The 25370-nt window shown below is 34.7% G+C and overlaps 5 protein-coding genes across 5 annotated transcripts; 1 reads left to right on the forward strand and 4 right to left on the reverse strand.

The window, feature by feature from the left end:
* Positions 1-78: 78 nt before the first annotated feature.
* Positions 79-3650, reverse strand: LOC125579044 (putative elongation factor TypA-like SVR3, chloroplastic). The gene is made up of 13 exons (XM_048742339.1): positions 3307-3650; positions 3062-3174; positions 2763-2966; positions 2505-2681; positions 2272-2424; positions 2057-2146; positions 1814-1948; positions 1561-1677; positions 1304-1455; positions 1059-1238; positions 772-937; positions 505-700; positions 79-419 (listed from the first exon to the last, which is right to left on the reverse strand). Exons 1-13 carry the CDS (start codon positions 3512-3514, stop codon positions 286-288), a joined length of 2025 nt encoding a protein of 674 aa, XP_048598296.1. The 5' UTR covers positions 3515-3650; the 3' UTR covers positions 79-285.
* An 804-nt stretch (positions 3651-4454) lies between these two features.
* Positions 4455-8600, reverse strand: LOC125579045 (phospholipid:diacylglycerol acyltransferase 1-like). The gene is made up of 6 exons (XM_048742340.1): positions 7846-8600; positions 6903-7125; positions 6542-6825; positions 6152-6470; positions 5804-6063; positions 4455-5232 (listed from the first exon to the last, which is right to left on the reverse strand). The coding sequence occupies exons 1-6, from the start codon at positions 8274-8276 to the stop codon at positions 4749-4751; spliced, it is 2001 nt and encodes a 666-aa protein (XP_048598297.1). The 5' UTR covers positions 8277-8600; the 3' UTR covers positions 4455-4748.
* Positions 8601-15226: 6626 nt separating this feature from the next.
* On the forward strand, positions 15227-19104 carry LOC106369922. Its single transcript, XM_048742351.1, has 2 exons — positions 15227-16544; positions 18313-19104. Exons 1-2 carry the CDS (start codon positions 15892-15894, stop codon positions 18548-18550), a joined length of 891 nt encoding a protein of 296 aa, XP_048598308.1. The 5' UTR covers positions 15227-15891; the 3' UTR covers positions 18551-19104.
* Positions 18840-20970, reverse strand: LOC125579051 (protein RETARDED ROOT GROWTH-LIKE-like). The gene is made up of 7 exons (XM_048742350.1): positions 20493-20970; positions 20292-20400; positions 19984-20143; positions 19737-19885; positions 19505-19656; positions 19297-19411; positions 18840-19206 (listed from the first exon to the last, which is right to left on the reverse strand). The coding sequence occupies exons 1-7, from the start codon at positions 20906-20908 to the stop codon at positions 19078-19080; spliced, it is 1230 nt and encodes a 409-aa protein (XP_048598307.1). The 5' UTR covers positions 20909-20970; the 3' UTR covers positions 18840-19077.
* Positions 20971-21042: 72 nt separating this feature from the next.
* Positions 21043-25313, reverse strand: LOC125579050 (putative BTB/POZ domain-containing protein At5g13600). The gene is made up of 3 exons (XM_048742349.1): positions 24252-25313; positions 22899-24180; positions 21043-22620 (listed from the first exon to the last, which is right to left on the reverse strand). Exons 1-3 carry the CDS (start codon positions 24308-24310, stop codon positions 22138-22140), a joined length of 1824 nt encoding a protein of 607 aa, XP_048598306.1. The 5' UTR covers positions 24311-25313; the 3' UTR covers positions 21043-22137.
* Between the last annotated feature and the right edge of the window lie 57 nt (positions 25314-25370).

Consider the following 25370-nt stretch of genomic DNA (forward strand, 5'->3'; position numbering starts at 1 on the left):
TTACAGATGTTCCCTTTTGGGTGTAACTGCTAGTGGCAACTCTAGAGCTTTGAAGTAACATATGATCAGAGACGGAAGTAGTCCAAAATGGGATATAAGGGGTTTTCCAAAAAGCATTAATTTGATTACATCCGAGGACTCACCCCCTCATAAGAATTCAAGACTTATGTATAAGAATCAAACAAGCCTATATAAAATATCATTAGAAACACTAGAAACTAGATTTCATCTTTTAGTAGCTTTTCAGCTTCCTCCAAACCCAGCTGCAAAATGTTTTCTTTTTGATTACCTGCCTTTCTTGGCCATTTTAGGATTCTTGCACATCCTAATACTAAGAGGCGTGACTTCCACAAGTTCATCCTCTTCAATGTATTCAATGCAGTCGTCCAGACTATAAGTCAAAGGAGTGTCAAGAACCACTATAATTGACCCCCCCAAAAAAAAAGATTTGTCAGCAATATACATTTAAAACTTGCACAAAAGCTTAAGGTTTATATGAACTACCTGTTACATCTTTGTTGGAGCGTATGTTTGTCGCTGCTTTCTTCTTGCAGATGTTAAGTCCCAAGTCGCCAGGCCTCTGGTGGATCCCAACAATCTGACCTTTGTATACATCCACACCCGCACCTACAAACATTTGCCCTCTCTCTTGAGCACTTGCCAGAGCATACGATGTTGACGTTCCGTCTTCAAACGCAACCTGAAACTCCCACTTCCCTTTTCAGAAACAACATAAATGCCGAAAAACTTATCTCAACTCCCTAAACTTACCAGCGAACCAAGATCACGGGTGCTGATATCACCGGCCCAAGGTCCATAACTGTCGAATACGGTGTTGAGGATAGCTGTCCCACGAGAAGCTGTCAAAATTGCATTCCTCAGTCCAAGAAGTCCTCGTGTTGGGATTTTGTACCGCAGAAAGACTGTTCCTTCCGACCTGTCATGTCAAGATTCACACACATATAGTCAGATTGATCTTAATAGCTGCAAACTGTAGATTTACCAAACAGCTTATCAAGAGGCAGTCTTAAAGGGATGGCAAGAGAAAGGATACATACCCAACACCCTGCATATCGAACATCTGTCCACGCCTTTTGCCAAGAAGTTCAACAACAGGCCCCATGTGATTCTCTGATACTTCAACAGTTGCTACCTCATACGGCTCGAGCAATTTATCGTTAACCCTTTTGTTGATAACTTTTGGGGGTCCAACCATAAACTCATATCCCTCTCTTCGCCTGGAACATGTTAACGTTCAGCTACTTTCAATGAAAAGAATGACGTGTTCAGTGAAAGTACTTACATGTTTTCTATCAGGATGGTAATGTGTAATGTGCCGCGCCCACTAATGATGAATGTGTCTGCTGTCTCACCATCTTCCACTTTCATGGCTAGATTTCTTTCGAGTTCACGGTTTAGACGATCTCGCAAGTTCCTGCTCGTTACATACTTGCCCTACAGAAAAGGAAATATAATTCAAATCAAATGTTGCACTAATCCAAGTTACAACCTCCCTCTTAAAATACTAATGACAGACACATCAGCCATGATTACACATACCTCACGACCAGAGAAAGGAGAGGTGTTGACAGAGAATGACATTTTCACAGTTGGCTCTTCTACTTTGATTGTAGGCAGAGGCTTCCCATGTGCTTTATCAGCAATAGTCTCCCCAATCTGCAAAATGTACAAAGAAACCAAGACGTTACAACTCAATTGGCAATAAAAAAAAAAGAAAAATGACAAGTGACACAAGCAACTATCCAACACTCTCGCATTTGGCATCAAATGATCCATGCATATGCGTGTGTACCTGAATGTCATCTATGCCACAAACAGCGCAAATATCTCCAGCTTCCACTGTATCAGCAGGTACTCTGTAGAATTTCTCATAAACAAAGAGCTCACTCACTCTTGCAAATCTACACGAATCTTCAGAAGTGCACACCTGTAAAGGTATATACCCAATAAGTTTACAACTAATCATTGAGCACACTGCACACATCAATGATGTCCGATAACAAAGGAATCAGCTGAAGATTTATCAAAGTGTTACCCTGACATCCATTCCTTTGCGTAGTGCCCCTGCGTGTAACCGCCCAATAGCTATACGTCCTTTATGCTCATCATACTCAATATTTGTGGCCTGAAGAAAAAAATAACATTAGTTTCATACAAGTGAATATCTACACAATTCCAACTAGACTGCCTGATTCATTCAACACATAAAACATAAAACATGAAACGGTAGAAAAATTCACAATGACTCACAAGCATCTGAAGAGCACCATCTTTTTCAATATTAGGCCCAGGCACACATCTAATTATGGCCTCGAACAGGGGTCCCAGGTCTTCAGCAAGGTCATCCGGATTAAGCCCTGCCTTTCCTTTAATCCCACTAGCGTATATCGCTTGGAAATCACACTATACACCACCACCACCAACAACAAAAATTAGTAACGTTAGTATCATATTATTATAGATAAACCCAAAATAGACAATACCTGTTCATCTGTAGCGTTAAGTTCAATGAACAGTTCAAAAGTGGAATTGACAACAAACTCAGGACGAGCAGAAGGCCTGTCAATCTTGTTTACCACCACTACAACAGCATGTCCGAACTCAAGAGCCTTCTTTAAAACAAACCTCGTCTGAGGCATTGGTCCCTCAACAGAGTCCACCTAAGAAACAAAGGAGCAAGCGGAGGAAAAATGAGATACGCAGAGTTTATTATGTAGAGCATTCATTGAGACAAATCATACCACAAGAAGGACTCCGTCAACCATGTTCAAGACACGCTCAACTTCACCACCAAAGTCAGAGTGGCCAGGAGTATCAATGATATTCACTTTCGTGTTTTTGTAAGTGATGGAGGTGTTTTTGCTAAGAATAGTGATTCCTCTTTCACGCTCAAGGTCGTTAGAGTCCATGATCCTCTCTTGCATCACTTGGTTATCTCTGAACACCTACACAAGTAAAGATAAATAATTAAGCATATATTACTTTTCTCAACACAGGTTGGACAATTAAAGAAAAAAAAAACAAAACATGTGATGTTTACCTTAGCTTGCCTGAGCATAGAATCAACCAAAGTAGTTTTGCCATGATCAACATGAGCTACAATTGCTATGTTCCTCACGTCATTCCTCCTCACCAACGTCTTCTTCTTCACCTCTGTTTATATACAGAGAGAAATAAAAACCGTTCCTTTATCAAAACTGAAATCAATTACAGCAACAAAACTACTACTTTCACCCTGTCCGAACAAAAATAAGAAATTAAAAGATAGAAAGGAGAGAAATTTACCGGAGGAAGGTTCGGCAGTGGATGGAGAGGCGGAGCAAGTGATGGGACGATGAAGGGGACGCCTCCGGGAACCGAACCGGAGAGCTCCTCCTGGTTTAAGAGCGGAAGCGAAACTGACGCCGAGCACTTGTTGGTTGTGAAGCAGAGGAGAAGGTTGTCTCCTCAAAACCGCTGGAGAAGCGGGAGAAGTGCTCAAGCTCAGCTCCATTGAGATAAGAGCAAAAAGGATTTATTTTGGTTGGAGAGGAAGAGGAGAAGCTCTCTTGCCTCTTGTTTTTATTGCAAGGAGGATTACGGCGTCGCTTTTGCGTTATGACTGCGCTTTCTTTTGTGTGGAGTTAGATAGATGGACCAGGTTAAACCACGTCTGACTCTAAAGACTTATCGATACATGGCTCTTGTATTTTTCTTACAACCATTGAAAACAAGATTGCATAGTTCATGATAGGCCTCCACTTTCTGTTTTCGGTTTGGTTTTGGTTGAAGTATTTTGGGTTTTCGATTTTTCGGTTCTAGAGATTTAAGAATCGTTCGACAATTTGCAAAATTCGGTTTTGTTTCAGTTTGGTATTTCACTCTCGGTTCGGTTGGAATAATAAAATTAAAAACCGACTAATATCCAAAAAAATACATGTCTAGTCTGGTTCTACTTTTTCGGCTAATTTCAGATAATATAGATATAAACATTAGTCAATTTAGGATTTCATTTTAAATATTAAGTAATTCGAGTTGTGCATATAAAAATGTTAGATCATTCGAAATTTTTGAATAATTTTAAATATTTTGGACAAAAAAGCATTTGATAATTCAGGTTTTCAGATATTTTGGTTTATAAATAATATTTTTAGATATATAATTTGTATTTTAAAAATTCGGATACATATTTGGTTCTAATTTCGATCCTGTTTAGGTTTTTCGGTTGTAGAAATATAGGATCAGTGTAGTTATTTATGAACTTTGATCTGGTTTTGGTTATTTAATTATTTTGGCTCAGTACGGTTCGATTCTGCAGTTTAGACCTAGTTCATGATGTGTAATAGAGGAACTCTCTTTTTATCAAATTTGGCACAAAGATATAACATAAGTTCTACATTATCCTATAGTTTGAATCATTATCTAAGCTTGGGTAAAACCAACACAATTGAAGCTATGTAGAACCAATACAAATTGATGCTTTCGACAAGACAAATAGACATGACGCAGCAAGTCTTGCACTATCGTTCCAAGAACACAAACATAAACAGGATGGTATAATAGTTTACATCCCCCAATAAGAATATATATTTAAATGAAGGGTACTGAGAATATTGCACCACCACACATATCATTTTCAGAGGCTTCTTGTGACTCGGACATCATGATGATGATGATGATGATGAGCTCTCCCTGCGTGGAAGCAATAAGTTCACAAAAGCTGGCAGCCTCAAATAGATCAAATATATTCACAGCTTCAGGTCAATACGCTCCGACCATTCAAATATACCAGAGTGGACCTGGTCGTCTCCTAGATCCGACCCGTTGCCTCCTGTGGCAACCCTCATGATATCCTCTATCAACGCAAAGTTTCCCATGATATCAACATGGGCCCCACTCTGGGTCCCTCGCCCTTCAAGCAGGTTGGCAGGTGGAGAGTGGTTGTACTCTCTGACGTAAGTCTTGATTCCCGAAGGGTTGAATCTTGTCTTCCCACGCCAAGCTTTAGCACACATGAACCCTGCACTGAGGACCGGTACCGTTTCATCCCCATCCACGTTGTAAACTCCAGCTTTCAGACAGCTGTCTTCGTCCTCCTCGTGAGCAGAAGTGTAGATCTGAAAGGGGATGCAGCTGTCAGGAGACTGGTTGAGCTTGTAGATGTACGATCGTTCTGTTGGTATCCCAACTCCGTACAATGAGTAGATCTCCATTTCGGGGGCATTGGGTAATCTAAAACAGTAGAACAAACCAAACATGGTTAAAGATGAGCAACATGTAGCATAAGATGAGTATACACATAGAGAAAGACTCAAAGAGCTTTTTAGCTTTGAGCTGATAACCATATTCTCACAAGATGGAACATAACTAGTAGGCTTGCAGGCTTGGGTAGTTAGGGTCGGATAGTTAGTTCGGTTCGACCAAAATCTCACTAAATTGAACTGGAAAGAAGCTCGGTATTCGGATAGTTCGGTTTTAAGATTTTTACAGAAACTAACATAAGTTTTTAGTTTCAAATATATTTCGATTTTATATTCGGTAATTTCGGTTAGTTTGGTTCGAAATTTTGGTTCGAAACTAACGGAATTTGGTTACATTTTTTTTTTCTTTTTGGAAAACCAAACTAACCGAACCGAGTTCTTTTCATAAACCTGCCAAATTGAACCAAACTTCTCACCAAACTAACCAAAATTTCGGTTCGATTCAGCGGGTCCAGTTCGGTTAAAAATCCCAGGCCTAATAAATAGACTGATGATGCATCAGGAGGAAAGCATAAAGTTGGTACCAAAACAAAATCACTTACTTTGTTTCCAACGGATTAGACCAGTGTCTGGGATGATCATACTTAGGATCATCTAAATCATCCGCAATCCCATAAGAGAAATGAGCAGAACCACGCGCCATCATCTTAGGAGCAACATAATGTAGCAAATCAATGACTGTATCAGCAGTGTAGACCTTATACTCAGCAATAGCTTTGATCCCTCCAATTCCCATATCATGGTACTCCGTCCACACGTCACGGCACGTGTTGTTTGGGATACTCTGACCTTTCACAGCACCCTTCACCAAGTAACACATATACAGATTACTAATCATCTAAATCACAAAAGCTACAAGAGGTTTGTTTAATATGATTAGTGCTCCTTACTCGAAAATCAATGTTTTTAATCTCAGATGGATGAGCCTCTGCCACGTCTTTCCCAAACGATATGATTCTTCCGTAGTTGACAGGCTTCGTCTTGGTAACTAAACTCTCACCTTCTTCACCGCGAGTCTCGTTGCTCTTTTGTTTTTTACCAGAGCAAGTGTAGCCTTGCTCCGGAGACCAGTCAAGACCACCCCATATCGTGTCACCTCCTTTAGGTATCATAGACATCGTTGAGTCCCATGTTCGTGTCATTCTCATTACATGCTGCAACGTCTGGAGTCTGAATATATCAGTGTCTAAGAACCCTGGCGCAATCGCTCTGCAAGTTTCAAAAACAATAAAGTTCTATAAACGAACCGATCATTAGAAGCAGAATCATCTATTCAATACCTGGCAACGGCAACATCCTTTGCTTCAGCAGAGAAGAGTCCTGCAACAGCTTTTGGAACACCAAGAAACGGTCCACCAATGTTCATCACAGCTTTTATATGCTTGGCACACCAATCAGGCCCACCGCCGCCACCCATAGGAGCTGGTGCCTCGACCCATTTCATAAAATGTAGAAAGTACAAGACCCCCATGGAATGAGGAACTATGACTGCCTTTTTTCCACCGTTGGTGGAAACCATCAACTCTATATTGCTTTTCATACGGCTAAGCGTCTGGTCACGCACCTACTCAACATAAAAAAAAAAAGTATTTAAGCCGTGAGATATGAACGTGAAATGGAACAGAATAGTAGATTTTTAACCTCTGTGTTTTGAAACGAGAGCCTCCAGTCATATGCAGCCATGTACATGTTCTTCTCTTCGTATCCGATATGTGCAAGGTTAGCAATGAGCACTGCCCAGACAAAGTAGCCAGGAGCAAAGTAATCAGCAGCCACGAGTCCTGATACAGCTCTAGTTCTAATACCAGCAGGATCCAACCCAGTTTCGTTGTCAAGTGACATGTGTTCCACCCAACATAGAGGCCTGAATCAATGAGATAACTAACAACAGTAAATAAAACTGGCATATCTATAACAGAGCCAAAAAAAGAAGAAGAAAGAATGAGGATGCAGCCCAAAAAAAACTCATACAGGCTTGGGAGGGAGTTCCTAGCTAGAGAAAAGAATGAGGATGGATTTAAAAATTTCACTTTCGTTTTTTCAGAAAGAAATTGAGAAAAGCACAGTGAGAGATTGAGACAAGAGACAAAAATAAGAAACTAACTTTTAGTTGCACATATATGAGTTTAGTTGGATAATAAAGCAACCATCTTATATAACGGTCTAAAACACATCTTTGACAAATGTAGGTAGTACTGTCACATCTATCCTTAACAAAGCAGCACAAAAACACTACTTCAAGTATAAACTCCGTACAAATAACGTAAGCGCAATGACAATTAAGGCAACAACTTGTTAAGGAACGCAATCTAAAGCATGTGTAGCAATAGATTTGGCAATAAAATTAACTTCAAATCCCCAAGACAGCTGACATTTTCGATCAAACGTGTTTCATTAGACATCTTTGCTTAAACCCCAAACTTGGCAATTAGTTTCGCTTCCCTTACACAAACACAGAAAGATATAAAATTTTGCACATACAAAAAAAGCAACTAACGAGTGAGAACTCCGCAACAAGTGCGTGATCTCATCAGATCCAACCCAAATCTCAAATATAAAACTAAAAGAGTGAAAGTGAGGTCACCTTTTATAGACTTCACCGAAAGTTCCACCCCACAAACGTTTTCTAAACAAACCATCAGCGCACTGTTTGCCTTCCCAAAGCTCAAGCCCTCCGGTGACAATCCCGGGGATAAAGACAACGGGATGCATCGCCTTGAGACCTTCTTTCTTCAGCTTCACGCCAGGAGGGTCAGGCAAGGGGCCCGTGATCGCCTCCGTTACGTACTGAGGAAAGCTCGCGGGCATGGCGTTGTAGAGGAACAAGAGGAACCACCACGTGACGCACACGCACCCGATGAACCAGCAACAGGAATCCACGCACGACCACTTCGCCTTGTCGGCTCCTCCGTTGGATTTCTTGTGATGATGAGATTTCTTCTGGGGATCGTCGTCATCGTCGGGCAGGTCCTCGGGTGGAGGAGACGGAGGCTTTTTCCGTTGAATGAGGGGCATTTTCGTAATTTGATGTTAAACAGAAGGAAGAAAGACGAAGGAACTTTTGTGAAAATTTCTGGGAGAGTTACTTAGAACCAAAGAGTATTGTGGGATTAGATCAGTCTAGAGAGAGAGAGAGAAAGACAGAGAGAGACGAAAGACTTCAGTTTTTTGTTTTTGTTTTTTTTGTTTTTCTTGTCGGCTTTTATGTTTGTTTTGTGATGAGCTCGGTCCGGATCATTGGCCAGCTTGTTCCTCCTGGTTGCGGTTCACGTTCGACCGACAACCTTCCGGTCCGATCCGTTGATTCCATTATTAGTCCAAACAGTTTTTCATTGTATTTATACAATTAGCTTCAATTTCTTTCTTTTTTTTGGGTCAAAATTATATGTTTATCATCTTTCAGTTTCAAATTATAATTTTTACAAGTGTAAGCAGTTTTTTTATATCTTTAGTTAAGGAATAATGAATGACGAATAAATATTGTTTTGAGTGAATGACCTAAATAAGTTTTATAAATGTTTAACAGTAATCAAGTGGTTGAAAGATTCATCTTGAAATCTTGTGGAGATTACAGTTTGAAATTCTCAACAAGCAGAATATTTCATAATATTTCTAAGCACTGAAAGTCTGAAAGTGTCATTCATTCCACCTTTTATCTATTCTAGAGTCCATATATGATAAATATAAAATTAAAGATGAGAACAAACCTAATTGTGATGGAAAGATCTTTATGATCTTCAAAAGTGTTAGTATGTTACAAGAGAATTGTATAACAAGAAGGTAAAAAAAGAATTATACGGTTCAGAGATTTCAAAAACATGTTTCAGTTCGGTTTTTGTGACTACATCGAGATGACCAAGTTGAAATGTTTACTGGTTCGAATCTCGGGCTAGTAGTGTCTGTTAATATTGTCATGGGTAAAGTTCATGGGTAAAGTGTCCTCTATTGATGTCTACCTTAGATATGATCACTCAATCCTTATCGTTTCTCAATGGTCCTCTTGCTTCCACCACAATGATGGCCCTATATTTAATTTTAAATTGTTTTTTTCATACCAACTGTTTTTTGGGTATAATTTTCCTACCAACTTGCTCATTTCTTTACATTCCGACTAAAAACACTTAAGTTATTGTGAGTACTGGAGAGAAAAGATTCAGGTATTCCGTTTTCATGAATTAGTACAAATTGTTTTTATACCAATATGACTTGTAGAAAAAAAAGTGAAGGAACCACCACCACAAAGCCTTTAAAATTCATCCTAGAGACATGTAGATAAGATGAGAATAATTGAGATACTATGACATTTAAATGTATAATTCATGATATATAATCTACCATACACAATGAACAAGTAGCCATAATCGTCCCGAATAACTCTCAATCGCCTGTGGAAGAAGACATCGTTTGTTTTCTAAGACCGATCTTGGTATCTAAACCCATCTAGACCTGTGGCCTTAAGACCAATCCTAATTAGCCATTTGATCCATTTAGAGTCTAACATTTCTATTTTGTAAGACCGATCTTGGTATCTAAACCCATCTAGACCTGTGGCCTTAAGACCAATCCTAATTGGCCATTTGATCCATTTAGAATTAACATTTCGAAGTCATTTTCATTACATTAAGGTTCATATACATAATCGATCAACACAAGTAAAAACAAAGGCAAATCAGTATTTTATTACTAATCAAAATGAGATTCGTTACATAGGTTTAAGTTGCACAATTGGCTATACATGTATTCATAACATAACCGATCTAACCCTAACCATACACTATATCTTGGCTTGAGTCTTCACGGCTCCTCGGTCTTACTACGATCAACCTCAGATCCTGAAACCACATATCATTACACATCAAACACAATCGGATAACCTAGTAAGCAAATATAACAATGCATGGTTTGATTTCCCTATTTCCTTTCGTATTCCTAACCATTCTATCATAACATCAATCGGCCATACTTAGATATAACCTAAGATAGCCGTATAGACCATTTAACATGACCGGATCGCCCATAGGTTTGACCTAGCCAATTGGCTTAGGTCTATGGTCGATCAACCTAACCACTAGTCCGGCCATTAGGCCATGGAATGCTTTGCTCGGACGGACCTAGTTGGTCCATGAAACCGCCTGAATAAGAACCATAACTGAACCACCATATTTTGATCTAACCCAAAGGATAAGATCTATGGTCAATCAGTTTGGTGCGTCTGGCCGAAGCCAACTAAACTAGGTACTTTAATTCGTGGGTTTTTTTTTGTTAATAAGTTGAAGTTTTATCTTTGAACCAAATAAAATGTGAGTAGATATCCAGTAAAACGTCTATATCTTTTTTTGCCATACTACTAGTATCCTACAACATAGTTTACGCCGGACACACTTCAGAGTACTGACCAGTGTTTTGAAACTCGAACCGGACCCGTGGTTGAACCGGTCAACCTAGTGACCCGATATGTAATTTGGTTTGGGTTTTACAAAAAAAAATTATTATTTAAAAACCCGATAAAATCCGTCAAAAAACTGTTAAAACCTAGAATTTGGCTATAGGTTGAACCACTGGTTGACCCAATATGTAAGTTTTACTTATTTTATTCTTAGATGTTTTTAATTACATTGTTAAAATATGTTTTGTATTTTAAATAAGAAATTTAGGTTTTCAGTTTTTACTATCGTTTTTCTCGAATGTCGACTATGTATGTCTTTCAATTTTTTTGTCAATTTTTTGTTTGTTGTGAATCTGACTTACAAGTTACAACACAACAATTATCGTTTTGATTTTTATTTGTGATCTTTATATTTTGATGAAGATTTTATTATATCACCTAAAGAAAATGAAGTGAACAATGGTAGAGAAACCAAAACTAATTGATGTGATTTGGTATTAATATATTCTTATTATTAACAATCTATTTTAATTTTATATTTTACTTTTGGTTTATTTTAGATTTTAATATTTTTATTCACATTAGACATTTAAAAATTATGGATTTTATGTTGATTTTTTTTATTATACGTCATAACTCCTAACTTGTTACCAAAAATTGTTAAATTATCTAAATTACTTTTTGATATTTTATATGTGAAATAAAAAAAACTTAAGTTAAGTATTTTCTATATATTTTAAAACCATAAATTTTATTTTATTTTTCAATAGCTAATATATTATTATATAATAAAATTAATTTATTTATTAAGTTACGGTTCATTTGTGGTTGACCTAATAATTCTGTGACCCGGTAAATTGTCTGGTTAAATGTCTGAATCGGATTTAGAAACATTGGTACTGACTGACTGCAAAAGCGAACCAACCGGCCGGTCCATGTTTGGAACAGAGAACTTAAATGGATGTTTGACCTGTTTGCTGACATTTTCTGACTTTATATGAGTGCTGTGGAGCTTGTCTTATATCATATATGCATAAGAGCTATTATCAACATACATACCATATTATTTAATATTTAAATCAAAAATCTAAATTTTTTCGAATAAATATGTTCAAAATGAATATGAAATGTCTTCAATCATTTAGATATATTCACATAAATTTACAAGAAAATGAAAAGTCATAATATATTTGTTATACATGAATTGATATAAATATAAAGTTGTTTGTTATTTTATATCGGAAAATAAATGTTATTTCAACCTATTTTAGTAATACAAATTTAAAATTTAATTATAATATATTTGAGACTTTTATATTTTCAAAATTATTATTTCTTATTTGAAAGAGCAAGTCGGTGAATGGATATTACTTGATCTGAAATCGTTATACGTTATATTATGGTAGTTGTTTAAATTAAATTATAAATCAATCATATATAAACTAATGTAGAAAAATCTTGTTCAAAATGTAATCAAACAAAAATAAAACAGTCACCAATTATACTCTTAAAACTAAAAGCAATATTTGTTTAATTTTTTTAATAAATTTGGATGATATAGTTTATTACTTTATTTGATAAAAGTTTTGATAAGTATGTATATTTTTAAATAGTAACGATATATATTAAACTGGTATGTTATCTAGCTAATTTTAGAAAACAAAATTTGCATTGTTTTGTTTTCGCATTTCTGAATCAATAGATTTAAAAGAAAAATTTGGATGATACTTTCTTTGATAAAAGTTTTAATAAGTACGTATATTTTTAAATAGTAGTGATCTATATTAAATTGGTATGTTATCTAGATAATTTTAGAAGAAAAAAACTCACCATTTCACTTTCGCATTTCTAAGTCAATAAAATTTTTGGATGATATAGTTTAGGCCTGAGCGTTTTTAACTCAACCCGAAGTATCTACCTAGACCCGAACCGGAAAAACTGAAACCGAATCCGAACTGTTATACAAAAATATCCTAATGGGACTTATGAGCTTAGTACTTTGGTGTTTGGTTATAATCCGAACCGAACCGACATCCGAACTAAGATCCAAAGATATCCGAAATTAGTTAAATATGTTAAAGTTTTTATATATTTAAGATGATTTAGATATTTTAGGATATTCAAAATATTTTTTTAGTTTGTTTTAATTGTTATTTTGAATACTTTTTAATTAATTTAGATAGTTTAACTAATTTTTAATTAGATTTGTAAACAATTTATATATTTTGAAAAAAAAATTGTCAATTTTTAAGGTTTAAAAAAAATATTTTTGGACGATTTTAAACATTGGTTACATCCGACCCGAACCGAACCCGAAAGAAACCGAACCGAAACCGATCTGATAATTAGTAAAATCTGAATGGTATTTCATTATCATTTTGGGTTCGGGTATCCGTTCGGATGCTTTATCCGTTCGGGTGGGCGTTCGGGTATCCGTTCGGGTTCGGGTCGGGTATTTCGGATTTTCGGGTATTTCGGTATAGAGGTGTAGAACCCGTTCAGGTATTTCTGTACTTCGGGTCGGGTTCGGGTATTTTAAGTTCGGTTTCGGTTATTTCGGATCGGGTTCGGATATTTAGATTTTGAAGAGAAAAAAATGAAAATTTTCATTTCTCAAATTTCTTGTATTTAAATATATAACTTTTCACTTAACTATTTTTTATTTTTAATAGATTGCATGGTTAATATATTTGGACATAACATTTTCAAACTAAAAAGACATTAATTTGGTTATTGTTTTTAAATTTTGGATGTAACTTTTTGTTAATTGCTGAAATAAGAAGTTTGACATGCATTTTAAGCGAATAGCAAATCATCTTCTACGTAATTGTATGTATATCATATGAATTTAAAGTATGTGTAGTATCAATATAAATATTTTATATAAAATGAAAGATGTAAACTATAAATATAAGGTTAATTATCATATGTTCGGTTATTTTCGGATATCCATTCGGGTTCGGATATTACCCGTTCGGGTTCGGATATCCAATCTCTCATAATTCAATACCCGTTCGGATATTTTGCTACTTCGGTTCGGATTTCGGTTCGGGTTTTTCGGATCGGGTTCGGGTGCCACTTCGGATTTCGGGTAAAATGCCCACCCCTACTTCTGAGCATAACACCGAAAATCCGAAAATCCGAATTATCCGGACCGAAACCGAACGGTCCACCGAACGCCCAGACCTAATATAGTTTATTTGATAAAAGTTTTGATATGTACGTATATTTTTAAATAGTAACGATCTATATTAAATTGGTATGTTATTTAGCTAATTTTAGAAAACAAAATTTACATATATTCTCTTTCTCATTTCTAAATCAATATATTTAAAAGAAAAATTTGGATGATATAGTTTATATTATTAAAATTTTGATAAGTACGTATATTTTTAAATAGTAATGATCTATATTAAATTAGTATGTTATCTAGCTAATTTTAGAAAACAGAATTTACATCGTTTTGACTTTCGTATTTCTAAGTCAATAAAAATTTGGATGATATAGTTTATTTGATTAAAGTTTTGATAAGTACATATATTTTTAAATAGTAATGATTCATATTAATTTGGTATGTTATCTAGCTAATTTTGAGGAAAACCAAATTTAATTACATATATTCGCTTTCGCATTTCTAAATCAATAGATTTTAAAGAAAAATTTGGATGATGTAGTTTCTTTGATATTTTTTTTGATAAGTACGTATAGTTTTAAAAAGTAGTGATATATATTAAATTGGTATGTTATCTAGCTAATTTTAGAAAAAAAAATTTACATCGTTTCACTTTCTCATTTCTAAGTCAATAAAAATTTGGATGATATAGTTTATTTGATAAAAGTTTTGATAAGTACGTATATTTTAAATAGATCATTTTTAAATAGTAACGATCTATATTAAATTAGTATGTTATCAAGATAATTTTAGAAAACAAAATTTACATCTATTCTCTTTCTCATTTCTAAGTCAATAGATTTAAAAGAAAAATTTGGACGATATAGTTTATTTGATTAAAGTTCTGATAAGTATGTATATTTTCAAAATAGTAATGGTCTATATTAAATTGGTATGTTATCTAACTAATTATAGAAAATAAAATTTACATCGTTTTGACTTTCTTATTTCTAAGTCAATAAAAATTTTGGATGATATAATTTATTTGATAAAAGTTTTGATAAGTACGTATATTTTTAAATAGTAACGATCTATATTAAATTGGTATGTTATCTAGCCAATTTCAGAAAACAAAATTTACATCTATTCTCTTTCGCTTTTCTAAATCAATAGATTTAAAAGAAAAATTTGGATGATATAGTTTTTTTGATTAAAGTTTTGATAAGAACGTATATTTTTAAATAGTAATGATCTATATTAAATTGGTATGTTATCTAACTATTTTTAGAAAACAAAATTTACATCATTTTGACTTTCGCATTTGTAAGTCAATAAAAAATTTGGATGATATAGTTTATTTGATAAATGTCTTGATAAGTACGTATATTTTTAAATAGTAACGATCTATATGAAATTGATATGTTATCTAGCTAATTGTAGAAAACAAAATTTGCATATATTCTCTTTCGTGTTTCTTAATCAATAGATTTGAAAAGAAAAATTTGGATGATATAGTTTATTTGATTAAAGTTTTGATAAGTACGTATATTTTTAAATAGTAATGATCTATATTAAATTGGTATGTTATCTAACTAATTTTAGAAAACAAAATCTACATCGTTTGACTTTCGCATTTCTAAATCAATAAAAATTTGGATGATATAGTTTATTTGATAAATGTTTTGATAAGTACGTATATTTTTAAATAGTAATGATTTATATTAAATTGGTATGTTATCTAGCTAATTTTGAAAAAAAAATTACATTGATTCGCTTTCACATTTCTAAATCATTAGATTTTTAAAAAATAGTAGTGTATTCAGAACAAAGTTCTACGGACATATTATTTCTAATAAAAATATTCTAAATGAAAGTTAACTAAATATTTTCACATATATTAAAAAATTAAGACATTTTTCTATTGCTATTTCACTTGCGGGTTTAACCCTAAAAAAGGAAACAAGAGAAGATTTTTGGAAAGCCAAAGAATATATTTGGTTCATGAGAAGACTCTTCATAAAGAAAATGAGGATATATATTCACCATTTCACTATAAATTCTTATATTTTCATCTCTTATACCACCCAAAGTGAACTCATATCCGCTTGTTGTCTAAAAAAAAAAAGCAATCAATGGATTCTTCATCCACATTAGCCATCACGAGAGAAGAGCTCAATGCTTTTCACTTGTATGACAGAGCACTTTTCTCTCGTCTTGTCATAACTCTAAGACGTAACATTCGCCAGTCTTATCAAGTTATGAGCTTTCTCCTCTATCTCGAGACGATTGCTCCGTTCCTGAGCACCTTGATAGCGAATTTTGCCTCTTTACCGGACGCTGTCGTCAACATGGTAGCTGACGAAGTCGTGACGTGCTTGAGGTGCTTGTCCTTCGATGATTTTCCAGCATTCGTGACCCACTTGAGGAGAAGCATCCTCTCCCTAGAGATACCTTATCTCACGGGTGTCACAAGAGGGTACTTAACTCTCATATTCGTCCACAACAACCGTGAAAACATTCTCTTTGAGATGAAGAAGCATCTGACGCGTGTATGCGTCCGAGCTTTTGAGGATATATGCGTGCGTGCTGAGATGTACAACAGGGAGATTGAAGAGAGGGGAAATGCGATGTGGGAGATGAGCCAGCTGGGATTTAGAAGTGCTGTTCAAAATGGTGGATCAAGTACTAGCCGGTTCTCAAGGGGTCGTGCAAATAGGACTATCTTCCTCACATTTTCTAGAGGATACCCAATTTCCAAAGCAGAAGTGTATGCCTACTTCACCAGGTACTTAATCTATTATATAAGCCAATGCATGCATGCAAGGCCTAAGGCAGTGATTTTTCAAAAAAAAAAGGCCTAAGGCAGTGCCATTTTTTCTAAATAACAATGTAACGCAACGCAATTATCTATTATCTATACTATTATTTGAAAAGTGAATTTGATTTTTTGTCATGTTTTCTATGATTTTAGGCTGATTTATAGTTTTAATAAATAATTTTAATTAGACTGATTTAAGTTTTAATATCGTTAATAAATAATTATATTATTCATTATTTAATTGATTATAAATTAATATTATAAAAATTGTCTCAAAAGTAAATGGAAAACATGTTTGAAAAAAAGAAAATATAATTCCATGTATTTATTTGTTTTTTTCTTCATCTTTCTTTCTTATTTTCCAGTTTTTATAATTAGTAGTATATACATATAATAATTAGATTTATCATTATACTAAAATATTAAAATTAGTATTATAAAAAAATATTTTTATTTTTGTAAACATAATATGTCATGAGATATTTTTCTAAATTATTAAATTTATTAATGATGTATATAAGCAATAACAATAAATTTGATTTACATTTGTTTATTAAAGTAATTTTTGTGGCATTTTCTTTTTTATTCTGATTGTTCTGCTGCAAGAATAGCATTTATTTGTTATTTTAATTGAAAATTTTAATATTCAATTATTTTTATTTTTTATATATTCTTTAGGAATGGAATTATCTTTTTAAAATATTTTCATTATATCTGCCTCCAACAGAGAATATTTTCAAGATATTAATTTTTTTATTTACAACAAGTAACTTATATTTATAAAAAAATCTATTTAATTATAAGTTTTTTTCAAGAATTCACAGAATTATGACTTTGTTTAAATTAAAATTTCTTTAAAATACTATTATGTAAAGAAAATTGTGATTCTATTTTTTTATAAAAATTGTATTTCCCGAAATGGTTTGTCTTAGTTATAATTATTAAAGTTTGAAACTTAAAAGGCCATTTGAAAATAAAAAATTATGATTTTATGATAAAAAATATTATTTTATAGGAAATTGAAAATTTTGTTTTAAAGTAAAAAGATATAGATTAACTATAGTTAGCTTATTTTTCTCTATTATAGCATTTAGAAATGAAAATAGCAATAGATAGGAAAGGTTCTAATCTTATACATTATGTATTAATGTTTTGTTTGTCAACAAGGTTGGTCTGTTTGAGTGTTTATTCAATTATTATTCAAGGTATTTCACAATATAATTATACGTTTATCGATATTTTTATTTACTTTGACTAATATAATATGTAAAGTTGGGTTCGGTTTAACATTCTTGTGGTTTTGATTTATTTTGAGATTTTGTAGACTTTTGTAACTCCGAAAATGTGGTTTAATAACATCACTTTATATTCAAAATTATATATTTTTTTATTTAATTAAATAACTTTTTTAAATTATTATAATTAAAAAACTGGTTAAAGATAACCATATTTTAAAATAACAACTATTAATGTTGTTATCCAAAATAATGTTTTTAAATAAATAAAAGTTTATTAAACAGTATAAATTTACTTATTTTATCTAAATTGTTTGATCTAATCGTATGTTTATTAATAAATATCTTTAAAAGAATTTTGTTATTTATAAATCTATATATTTTAACTACTCTGGCTGGAATGGTTTGGCACGGCCATGGATGCATGCGGTTGAAGTTTTTTTTTTGTGGTTGAAGTTTTTCACGGTAGTAATTTTTTTTTTTTGGTGTTGGTGTTGAAGGAGATTTGGGGGAATTGTAGAAGCCATACGCATGGGTGGAGCGGAAGTGAATGAACAAACGCTGTATGCAACGATGGAGTTAAGTTCTGCCTCCAGAGTTCCAGATATTCTAATCGAAGGTGTCTACATGACCAAATACATCATCAATGGAAAACATGCTTGGGCTCGAAAATTCATTCCCAGTCGCAAATCCTCCTCCAAACATCGTTCTCGCCATTCATATGGAAACTTTTTCTAGTTTCATATGTTTTTCTTGTTTTTTTTATCTTTGTTGTGAAGGGCATCATGTGCTCATTTCAACAAATTTGAGACCTATTTTTATTATTGAGGGGTTGGGGGACTTTTATTGGTGATTGACATTTGGTTTTATCTTTGAATTATTTTGCATGGACTCCAGTTTATTGGTGATTGACATTTGGTTTTATCTTGAATTATTTTGCATGGACTCAAGTTGGTCACTCTTCAAACATCTTGTGGGCATTCTTGTCCAAGAGAAATAAGCTTTTGGACCCAAAAGGCTGTGTTGATGTTGAAAAAGAAATACTTTCAACTTTGATAAAATCAACTTCAAAAGATGCATAAAACAACTTTTGTTTGACTGCAGATAAGCAGTGAACAAGGAGCATAGTACAAAACTCATTCCTAAACTTATGATTTTATGAGCTTTCCTATCACTTTACAGAGTGAAAACAAAAGAGTGTTTACTTGTCACCACAAGTAAGAATATGTTTTAAGAATAGTAGAGGAGGGGATAGATGGTCACAATCACAAGGATCTGCGGACCATGTCGTACAATGAAATGGCGATTTCAGCACTGATCAGGATAATGATTAGCCACTCCAGAAAATCTGATTTCCTGTTCTGAAGTATCTCCTGGAGGAAACGAATGTTGTGCTGCAAAGTAAAAATAAAAGAAATAGTCATCAATAAGGTAGAGTTTCCACAAAATTACAAGGCAGATCATGAGAAAGACTCTGTATATACCTCAACAAACTTGAGCTTAAAATCAAGGCTTGCAAATCTCTGTGTCAATTCAAATTCATCCCTAAGATACTCCCATATCTGAGCGTATTTCGCATCCTTCCAAGCTATATCTGACCTGCATTTTCCCCCAAAAAACATGAGTGAGCCTGTCAGAATCACCCACAAAACTAGTCATCAACGTAGGCATCGATTCTTCCATCTCACTTACCTTTCAAAAAGACCAAGCTTCAGAATCACATCAGCCAGATTAGAATTAGCCTTTCCAACCAACTGAAACAGCTTCTTCCTGTCCATTGTAAACGTTCCTGTTTTCTCCATCCCACGGTTTATGTCAGTAAACTCAGCTACCATATCATCCACCTAACAGAAACAAAATTGATCACTCACAACTTCATTTTTAACATCCCGGAGTATGTATAAGGAGGATCTGACATCGTTACCTGCCGGCCATAGTAATCCAGAGCTATACTCTGGCCAAGAACACTCCCGATGGTTCTGATGCCATCAATGTTCAAGAACTGCAACATGATGTAGTCCAGCCCTCCTTGCATCCAGGTGTTCAGATCTGGATTCTCTCTCACTTCATACTCTGCAGTTTTACAGAACCAAAGATATCAAAGTTACAACACAACACCATTCTATAAATTTTCAGCAGCTAACCCCAAAAAGAAACTAAGTGAAACTCACCATCTTTTCTCATCTCAGAGAGCAACCCAGAAGAATGCCTCTCCACCACTTTAAGATACTCATCAACCTCGTGTTCCCGTACATTAAACAACACAATCGACCCATACTGGAATACCACCATGTAAATGCACTCACTCCCACTAATGCAACCACCAGTACCCTGAATCAACAACATCAAACCTTCACTGTGATAAGTAATCCAATGAATCACTCAATCAAAACATACTAAAAGTGTTCTAATTTCCAGCCAAACTGAAAGTAAACCTTAAGTACCTCAGCTCTAAACAAAGTAAAAGATTGGAACTTACAGTGGGATCAGTATGATTGCCGAACTTAAGAACAACATAGTTAGTCATACGCGAAGTGGGTGGGATGAAGTTGTGCTTGTTCTGCTCAACTAAGCCTTTCAAATCAACGCTGCACACACAATCACATCCACATCACTTCGCCAAAGCTCTAAAACCCAATTGCCAAAATAAAAAAAGGTTTCAACTTTCATAAAACGATACCTAGTGGAGAAGAAATAAGCTCGCACCGGAAGAGAAAGCTTCGTCTCCTCCTCTAATCCGCCGTGATTCCCATCAGCAACCTCCAAAGTCGGAACCTTTTCACTACCCTCCTCAGGCTGATTCTGATTCCGATTCTGCTGCGGCTGAAGCGAAGCAGCTGTGGAGGAAGAAAAAGCCCTCACGGCGAAGAGGGACTCGAAGCTTCGTATCCCGTTGAAACCGCGAATCGGAGCAGTGGAGACTGCTACGGCATTGGAGAAGAAACGAGAGGAAGCGTGTGGCGACGACGACCGCGAGGAGAAGTACAACGGGAGCGGAAGCGACGGAGGTTTGTGCTTAGGGGTGAAGATCGAGGAGAGGAGTGTACGGACGGAAGGGGTTAGGGTTTTAACGTGGACGTCAACGCTTCGCATCATTTTGATTTCTATTTGGAGATGAAACGATGATGAACAAGACGGCCTCTCCTTTTCCCTCTTCTGATCACAGGGTTTATACTTGTTCCGGTATTGAGTTAACCGCGTGCCGTTTTTACGTTTTGTAAGCTAACAACGTGCTGTTATCTAAACGATAGGGAAACTACATCAATTTTGTTTGATAAAATTTTGCAGAATTACCGGATTGTTATCCTTGCAGTAGGATTTTTTTTTTCCACTGATTTATGAATTACAAATTATTAAAATTGTTTTGAGATGATTTTATAAACGATAATTTTAACTGTTTTATAAAGTCGTTCACATCCAAAATCTATCGATTAGAAACTTTCACCAAAAAAATTAAATAGTTATTTTTTCAAAAGCTTAAGAGACCTATGTCAAAGTTTCAAATATTAATATTTTTTAGACCATGATTAACCCGGGCTCTTAAAGTGGTGTTCTTAGTTTTGGTTAAAAACCGTTTCTTAACTTTTCATTAACAAAAGTTAAGAACCGTCTCTTAAATAAGAAATATAAAAATTGGTTTTTATCCGAAAAATGTAAAAAAAAAAAACAAAAAAAAAGCTAAATCATAACTTAAGAACTCCAAATTAAGAATTCCGGTTAATCATGCTCTTCATGTCAGTTACTTCTAATTATTTATACTATATTAACTCGTACATGTACCACACTAAACTACTTTATAAAAATTTTACATTTGACTGTTCTATTTGGCATTATGTGAAGAGAATTTCACTAATATATATAATTGATGAAAAATTGTATTTTGGGGTAAACCTTGGCTACCACCTAAAGGCATCTGTATCAGTGAACTCCATGGAAGGGGTTCACAAAGTATTTTTCTATTATTTTTTTTTGTTTGATTTTATTTTTTTTTAAATTAATCGGATCATTCGCGGGCCGCCACGTGCCGTGGAACCTACGCTACAGTGATGATCTGGGTTCAGTGCAGTGACCTCGCAGGAAACATGTTCACCTTTTTTGTTTATTTTAATATTTTTTTTTCGGAAACTGTGTGAATTCCCAATGGGGTTCACTGATGCAGATGTCCTTACGACTACGTTTTGTGTAACATTTGCATTGAAGAAATATAAAATATTTTTAAAATCAAAATTATGTGGTTTAGAGTCACCAAATGTCCAACACAAATCATATAAAATAGAACCAAAGTAAGTGTTTAAAGACTCGTTATTACTTGTTACTCTTCACTATCAGTTTTTGGTTTCACGAATCATCAATAGAGCGTCTTCCTCTCCTCCTTTACCTTTTCCACCGCATGGTGAAGTCTTAGTCTTACTCTTCAATCCAAATATCTTCGAGAAGAAGTTGCGTTCTTCTTTAGGCTTCACAAGCTTATAAAGATCTTGCTTCATGCTCGTACATTCTTTTTCAAGCTCGTAAACACGTTCCTTCATCTCCTTAATCCCCATCTTGGCATTTCCTTTAATCTTGCTGCCTCCTTCTAATTCCAGATTCTTGCCGCTTGTCTCTTCGTTGTTGCTGTCCGTGTCCATGACCAGTTCTGATATAGATGTCCGAAGCCGCATCTGTTCAAAGAACAAGACTTGTACTATGACTCGTACAGGTAGACGCTCGTTCTGTGCTGCGTGTGTGCATGCCTCCAACGACAGTTTCTGGCAGTTCATTAGAAGACACAGTTTCTCTCTCTCATATTCTGTCAGCCATGGATGTGCCTGTACAGGTCCAAAAAGTTACATACATCTTAGAGAAATTCAAAACATTCATTTGATACTAGCAACAGTGAGGTCTCAGATTATTTTTAGACCCTGTTCAAAAGTATATATAAACAAAATAATGCTATAGTTTTTTTTTTTATATATGATAAACGTTTCTTTTGAAATTGTAAGTCTTAAATATAAAAATATATCTAAATTTTTCAAAATTCTAAATACTAATATATTTATTTACTTTTACAATTCTTCATTTCTAAAAAAAAATTAGATTTGGTTACCTTGATGTATATATCAATAGCACGGTAGATACCATCATCCATTGGCCTAACATCTTCAGGGATCAAAGCACCAAGTGCTTGAAACTTCAATAGTTTCAAGTTCTCATCAGATCCCACCTCAGCTAAGTATCCATCTATCAGACTAGCAACCTTCGTCATAGCCCTAAGAGGATGAGAGTCTCCCATCAGTTGCTTCTCCTCTACGTTACTGTAACATCTCGAAGAAGAATCAAACGTCAACATGAAGTGATCAAGAATCCTCTGGACAGAGTCAATATCATAGAGTGTTTCAGCTGAGTATCCCATGTTTGGTATCAACAAATCTTCTAAACCAGCCTCATCCAACTGCACACCAATCTTCCTCTCGAGACTATCTTGAGTGACCGCACTAGCGTGCAGAACCATCGATGTCCTAAGAAGCCTAAGCAAGAACCTCGTCGAAGCAACGCGTTTTTCGCTAGGTAGCAGCTCCACGATTTCTTCGAGTAGACTTCGTTGATCGTCATGAGAGTAGTAAACGTCATCACCGTAGTTAGTACCTTCATCTGAAGATGATGAACCACCGTGCCTAGAACAACCGAGCAAAGGAAGGTTCCGCTTCGCGTAATGCGTGACGGACGCTGCTATTACATCAGCCTTCACGCCTCTTGACGCAACGGTTTGAATAAACCTTCTGTAGACTGGGAAGTCGAGGAACGATGAGACATCGTTGAACCACCAGTTCCCACCACTCGTGGACTTAGTTTGTATACCATTCCATAATGTAGTAGTGGTTGTTTCTGGTGCTGAGATTGGCCAGTTGAATAAACTTTTGTCCTCTGCGTAAGAAGCTTTGATAGCTAAAGAAGAAACGCACCTAGAGACAATGCCAAGCTCTTCAGCGATGGGAAGTAGTTTTTTCTCGCAGCTCTCCAAGGCTCTGATGGAATCTTCCCAGTTTGTGCAAACGTCGTCGTTTAGGAAACTCTCGGTGAGGTAGATGAGGTTTGCGTTTCCGTAGTTTTCGCTCATTTGGAGATACTCCGCTGCGCATCTTAGGCTCACGACGTTTTCGGCCGTGACTTCGATTCTTACGCCGTAACAGAAGTTGGCCACGTGGAGGAACGTGTCTGGTCCACCGGGAATGTCGTGGAGCTGAGCGTGATGAGATGCTGTCTCTGAGGCTTTGCTGAAAAGAGCTTCTAAGTATCCGCTTCTTGACAGCAGCGGGAACTTGTGGAGATGGAAGGTTTGGTCTTGTACTTGGATCACCACGTCGGGTTTAAGACCAGTTGAGCAAACCCTGATGACATTATAAAGATTATGATTAATTATTTAGTTAAACCCATTGGAGAAGGAGAAGAGAGGACTAACCATGTGTGACCACTTAGATGAAAGACTTCAGATTTGGAACCAAGTTTCAAGCAAGCCATCTCTTTAGTTATTTCCGCACAGAATAGTTGCAAATAATTTTTATAGACGCTTTTTGATTATATGAATATGAGACCGAGTCTCGTGGAGAGATAGATACAGAAGAAGAAGCTCTCTCCGGTTACGTATTATCTGTTACAAAGTTTTCTTCGCTTTATTTTCTGGCATTTTGTAACTGTAACGCGTTCCACGTTCTCCTCCTTCTCTTCATTTTCTGTGGCTCTCTTTGGTAAATTCTTTAATATTTTCGGTATTCAACCGCAGGAATTAAATGTGGGAAGATCTTTGACTGACTGCTCAACAATTTCATTCTCTCTCTTGCAATTTTTGGTAAAAGTTGAAAGGCTAGTCAAAGTCGGCCCACTACGAGCCCAACTCATCAGGCCCATTATCATCATTATATTTGAATTTAATCAGCATAGTTTTTCAAAAATCTTAATTGGCCTTAATTGAGCAGACATTTTAACCCATGGGATTATGTTATGGATGTAAGCCTATTACTGATGACTACTAAAATAACAGAGTAGGAAAAAAATGAACAAAAATACTAAAAATAAAAGGAATTATGTTATATATTATTCTTTTCTAAATTTTCTAAAAATACTTTTATTTCATAATTCCTTAAAAATAGGAATGAACAAAGAATTATATGAAAAAAAATCTAATAAGTGATGTAATATTTAAGGAACAAAGAGGAATTTAATTTTTTTTTTAAATCATGAATTTATTTTAGCTAGTTAGGCAATATAAAGAAAAATCATGAATTTATTTTAGCTAGTTAGGAAATATAAAGAAATATCCATATATTTTAGAATAAGTAGACCTAAAATTAAAAACATTCCAGTGATTTATCACTAGTATTTCATAATTTTAAAAATGGCTAAAAAGTTAAAGAAATGTTTTTTTTTCTTTTATAAAAATCTATAAAGCATAATAAATCGTTAACTATGTGTTATAACTTATATTCAATTTTATTTATTTGATAATGAATTATATATTTAATGTTTTTTTGCGTCAAATATGATTGATTTTTTAAAAATATTTAACGTTATATGATTGAAA

Source organism: Brassica napus, chromosome A10, assembly GCF_020379485.1.
Source record: "Brassica napus cultivar Da-Ae chromosome A10, Da-Ae, whole genome shotgun sequence".
NCBI lineage: Eukaryota > Viridiplantae > Streptophyta > Magnoliopsida > Brassicales > Brassicaceae > Brassica > Brassica napus.

Excerpts from the sequence above, each read along its gene's own strand:
- LOC125579051 (XM_048742350.1), bottom strand. The coding sequence starts at position 20,908 with ATGATGCGAAGCGTTGACGTCCACGTTAAAACCCTAACCCCTTCCGTC. Across the intron at positions 19,412-19,504 it reads AAGCTTGGTCTTTTTGAAAG|GTCAGATATAGCTTGGAAGG; the intron begins GTAAGTGAGATG and ends GGGAAAATGCAG. Across the intron at positions 19,207-19,296 it reads TTAAGCTCAAGTTTGTTGAG|CACAACATTCGTTTCCTCCA; the intron begins GTATATACAGAG and ends TTTACTTTGCAG.
- LOC125579045 (XM_048742340.1), bottom strand. The coding sequence starts at position 8,276 with ATGCCCCTCATTCAACGGAAAAAGCCTCCGTCTCCTCCACCCGAGGAC. Across the intron at positions 7,126-7,845 it reads TTCGGTGAAGTCTATAAAAG|GCCTCTATGTTGGGTGGAAC; the intron begins GTGACCTCACTT and ends TCATTGATTCAG. Across the intron at positions 5,233-5,803 it reads TCTAATCCGTTGGAAACAAA|ATTACCCAATGCCCCCGAAA; the intron begins GTAAGTGATTTT and ends CTACTGTTTTAG.
- LOC106369922 (XM_048742351.1), top strand. The coding sequence starts at position 15,892 with ATGGATTCTTCATCCACATTAGCCATCACGAGAGAAGAGCTCAATGCT. Across the intron at positions 16,545-18,312 it reads GTGTATGCCTACTTCACCAG|GAGATTTGGGGGAATTGTAG; the intron begins GTACTTAATCTA and ends TTGGTGTTGAAG.
- LOC125579050 (XM_048742349.1), bottom strand. The coding sequence starts at position 24,310 with ATGGCTTGCTTGAAACTTGGTTCCAAATCTGAAGTCTTTCATCTAAGT. Across the intron at positions 24,181-24,251 it reads CATCTAAGTGGTCACACATG|GGTTTGCTCAACTGGTCTTA; the intron begins GTTAGTCCTCTC and ends TAATGTCATCAG. Across the intron at positions 22,621-22,898 it reads CTATTGATATATACATCAAG|GCACATCCATGGCTGACAGA; the intron begins GTAACCAAATCT and ends GGACCTGTACAG.
- LOC125579044 (XM_048742339.1), bottom strand. The coding sequence starts at position 3,514 with ATGGAGCTGAGCTTGAGCACTTCTCCCGCTTCTCCAGCGGTTTTGAGG. Across the intron at positions 2,682-2,762 it reads TTGACGGAGTCCTTCTTGTG|GTGGACTCTGTTGAGGGACC; the intron begins GTATGATTTGTC and ends TTTGTTTCTTAG. Across the intron at positions 1,456-1,560 it reads CTCCTTTCTCTGGTCGTGAG|GGCAAGTATGTAACGAGCAG; the intron begins GTATGTGTAATC and ends CCTTTTCTGTAG.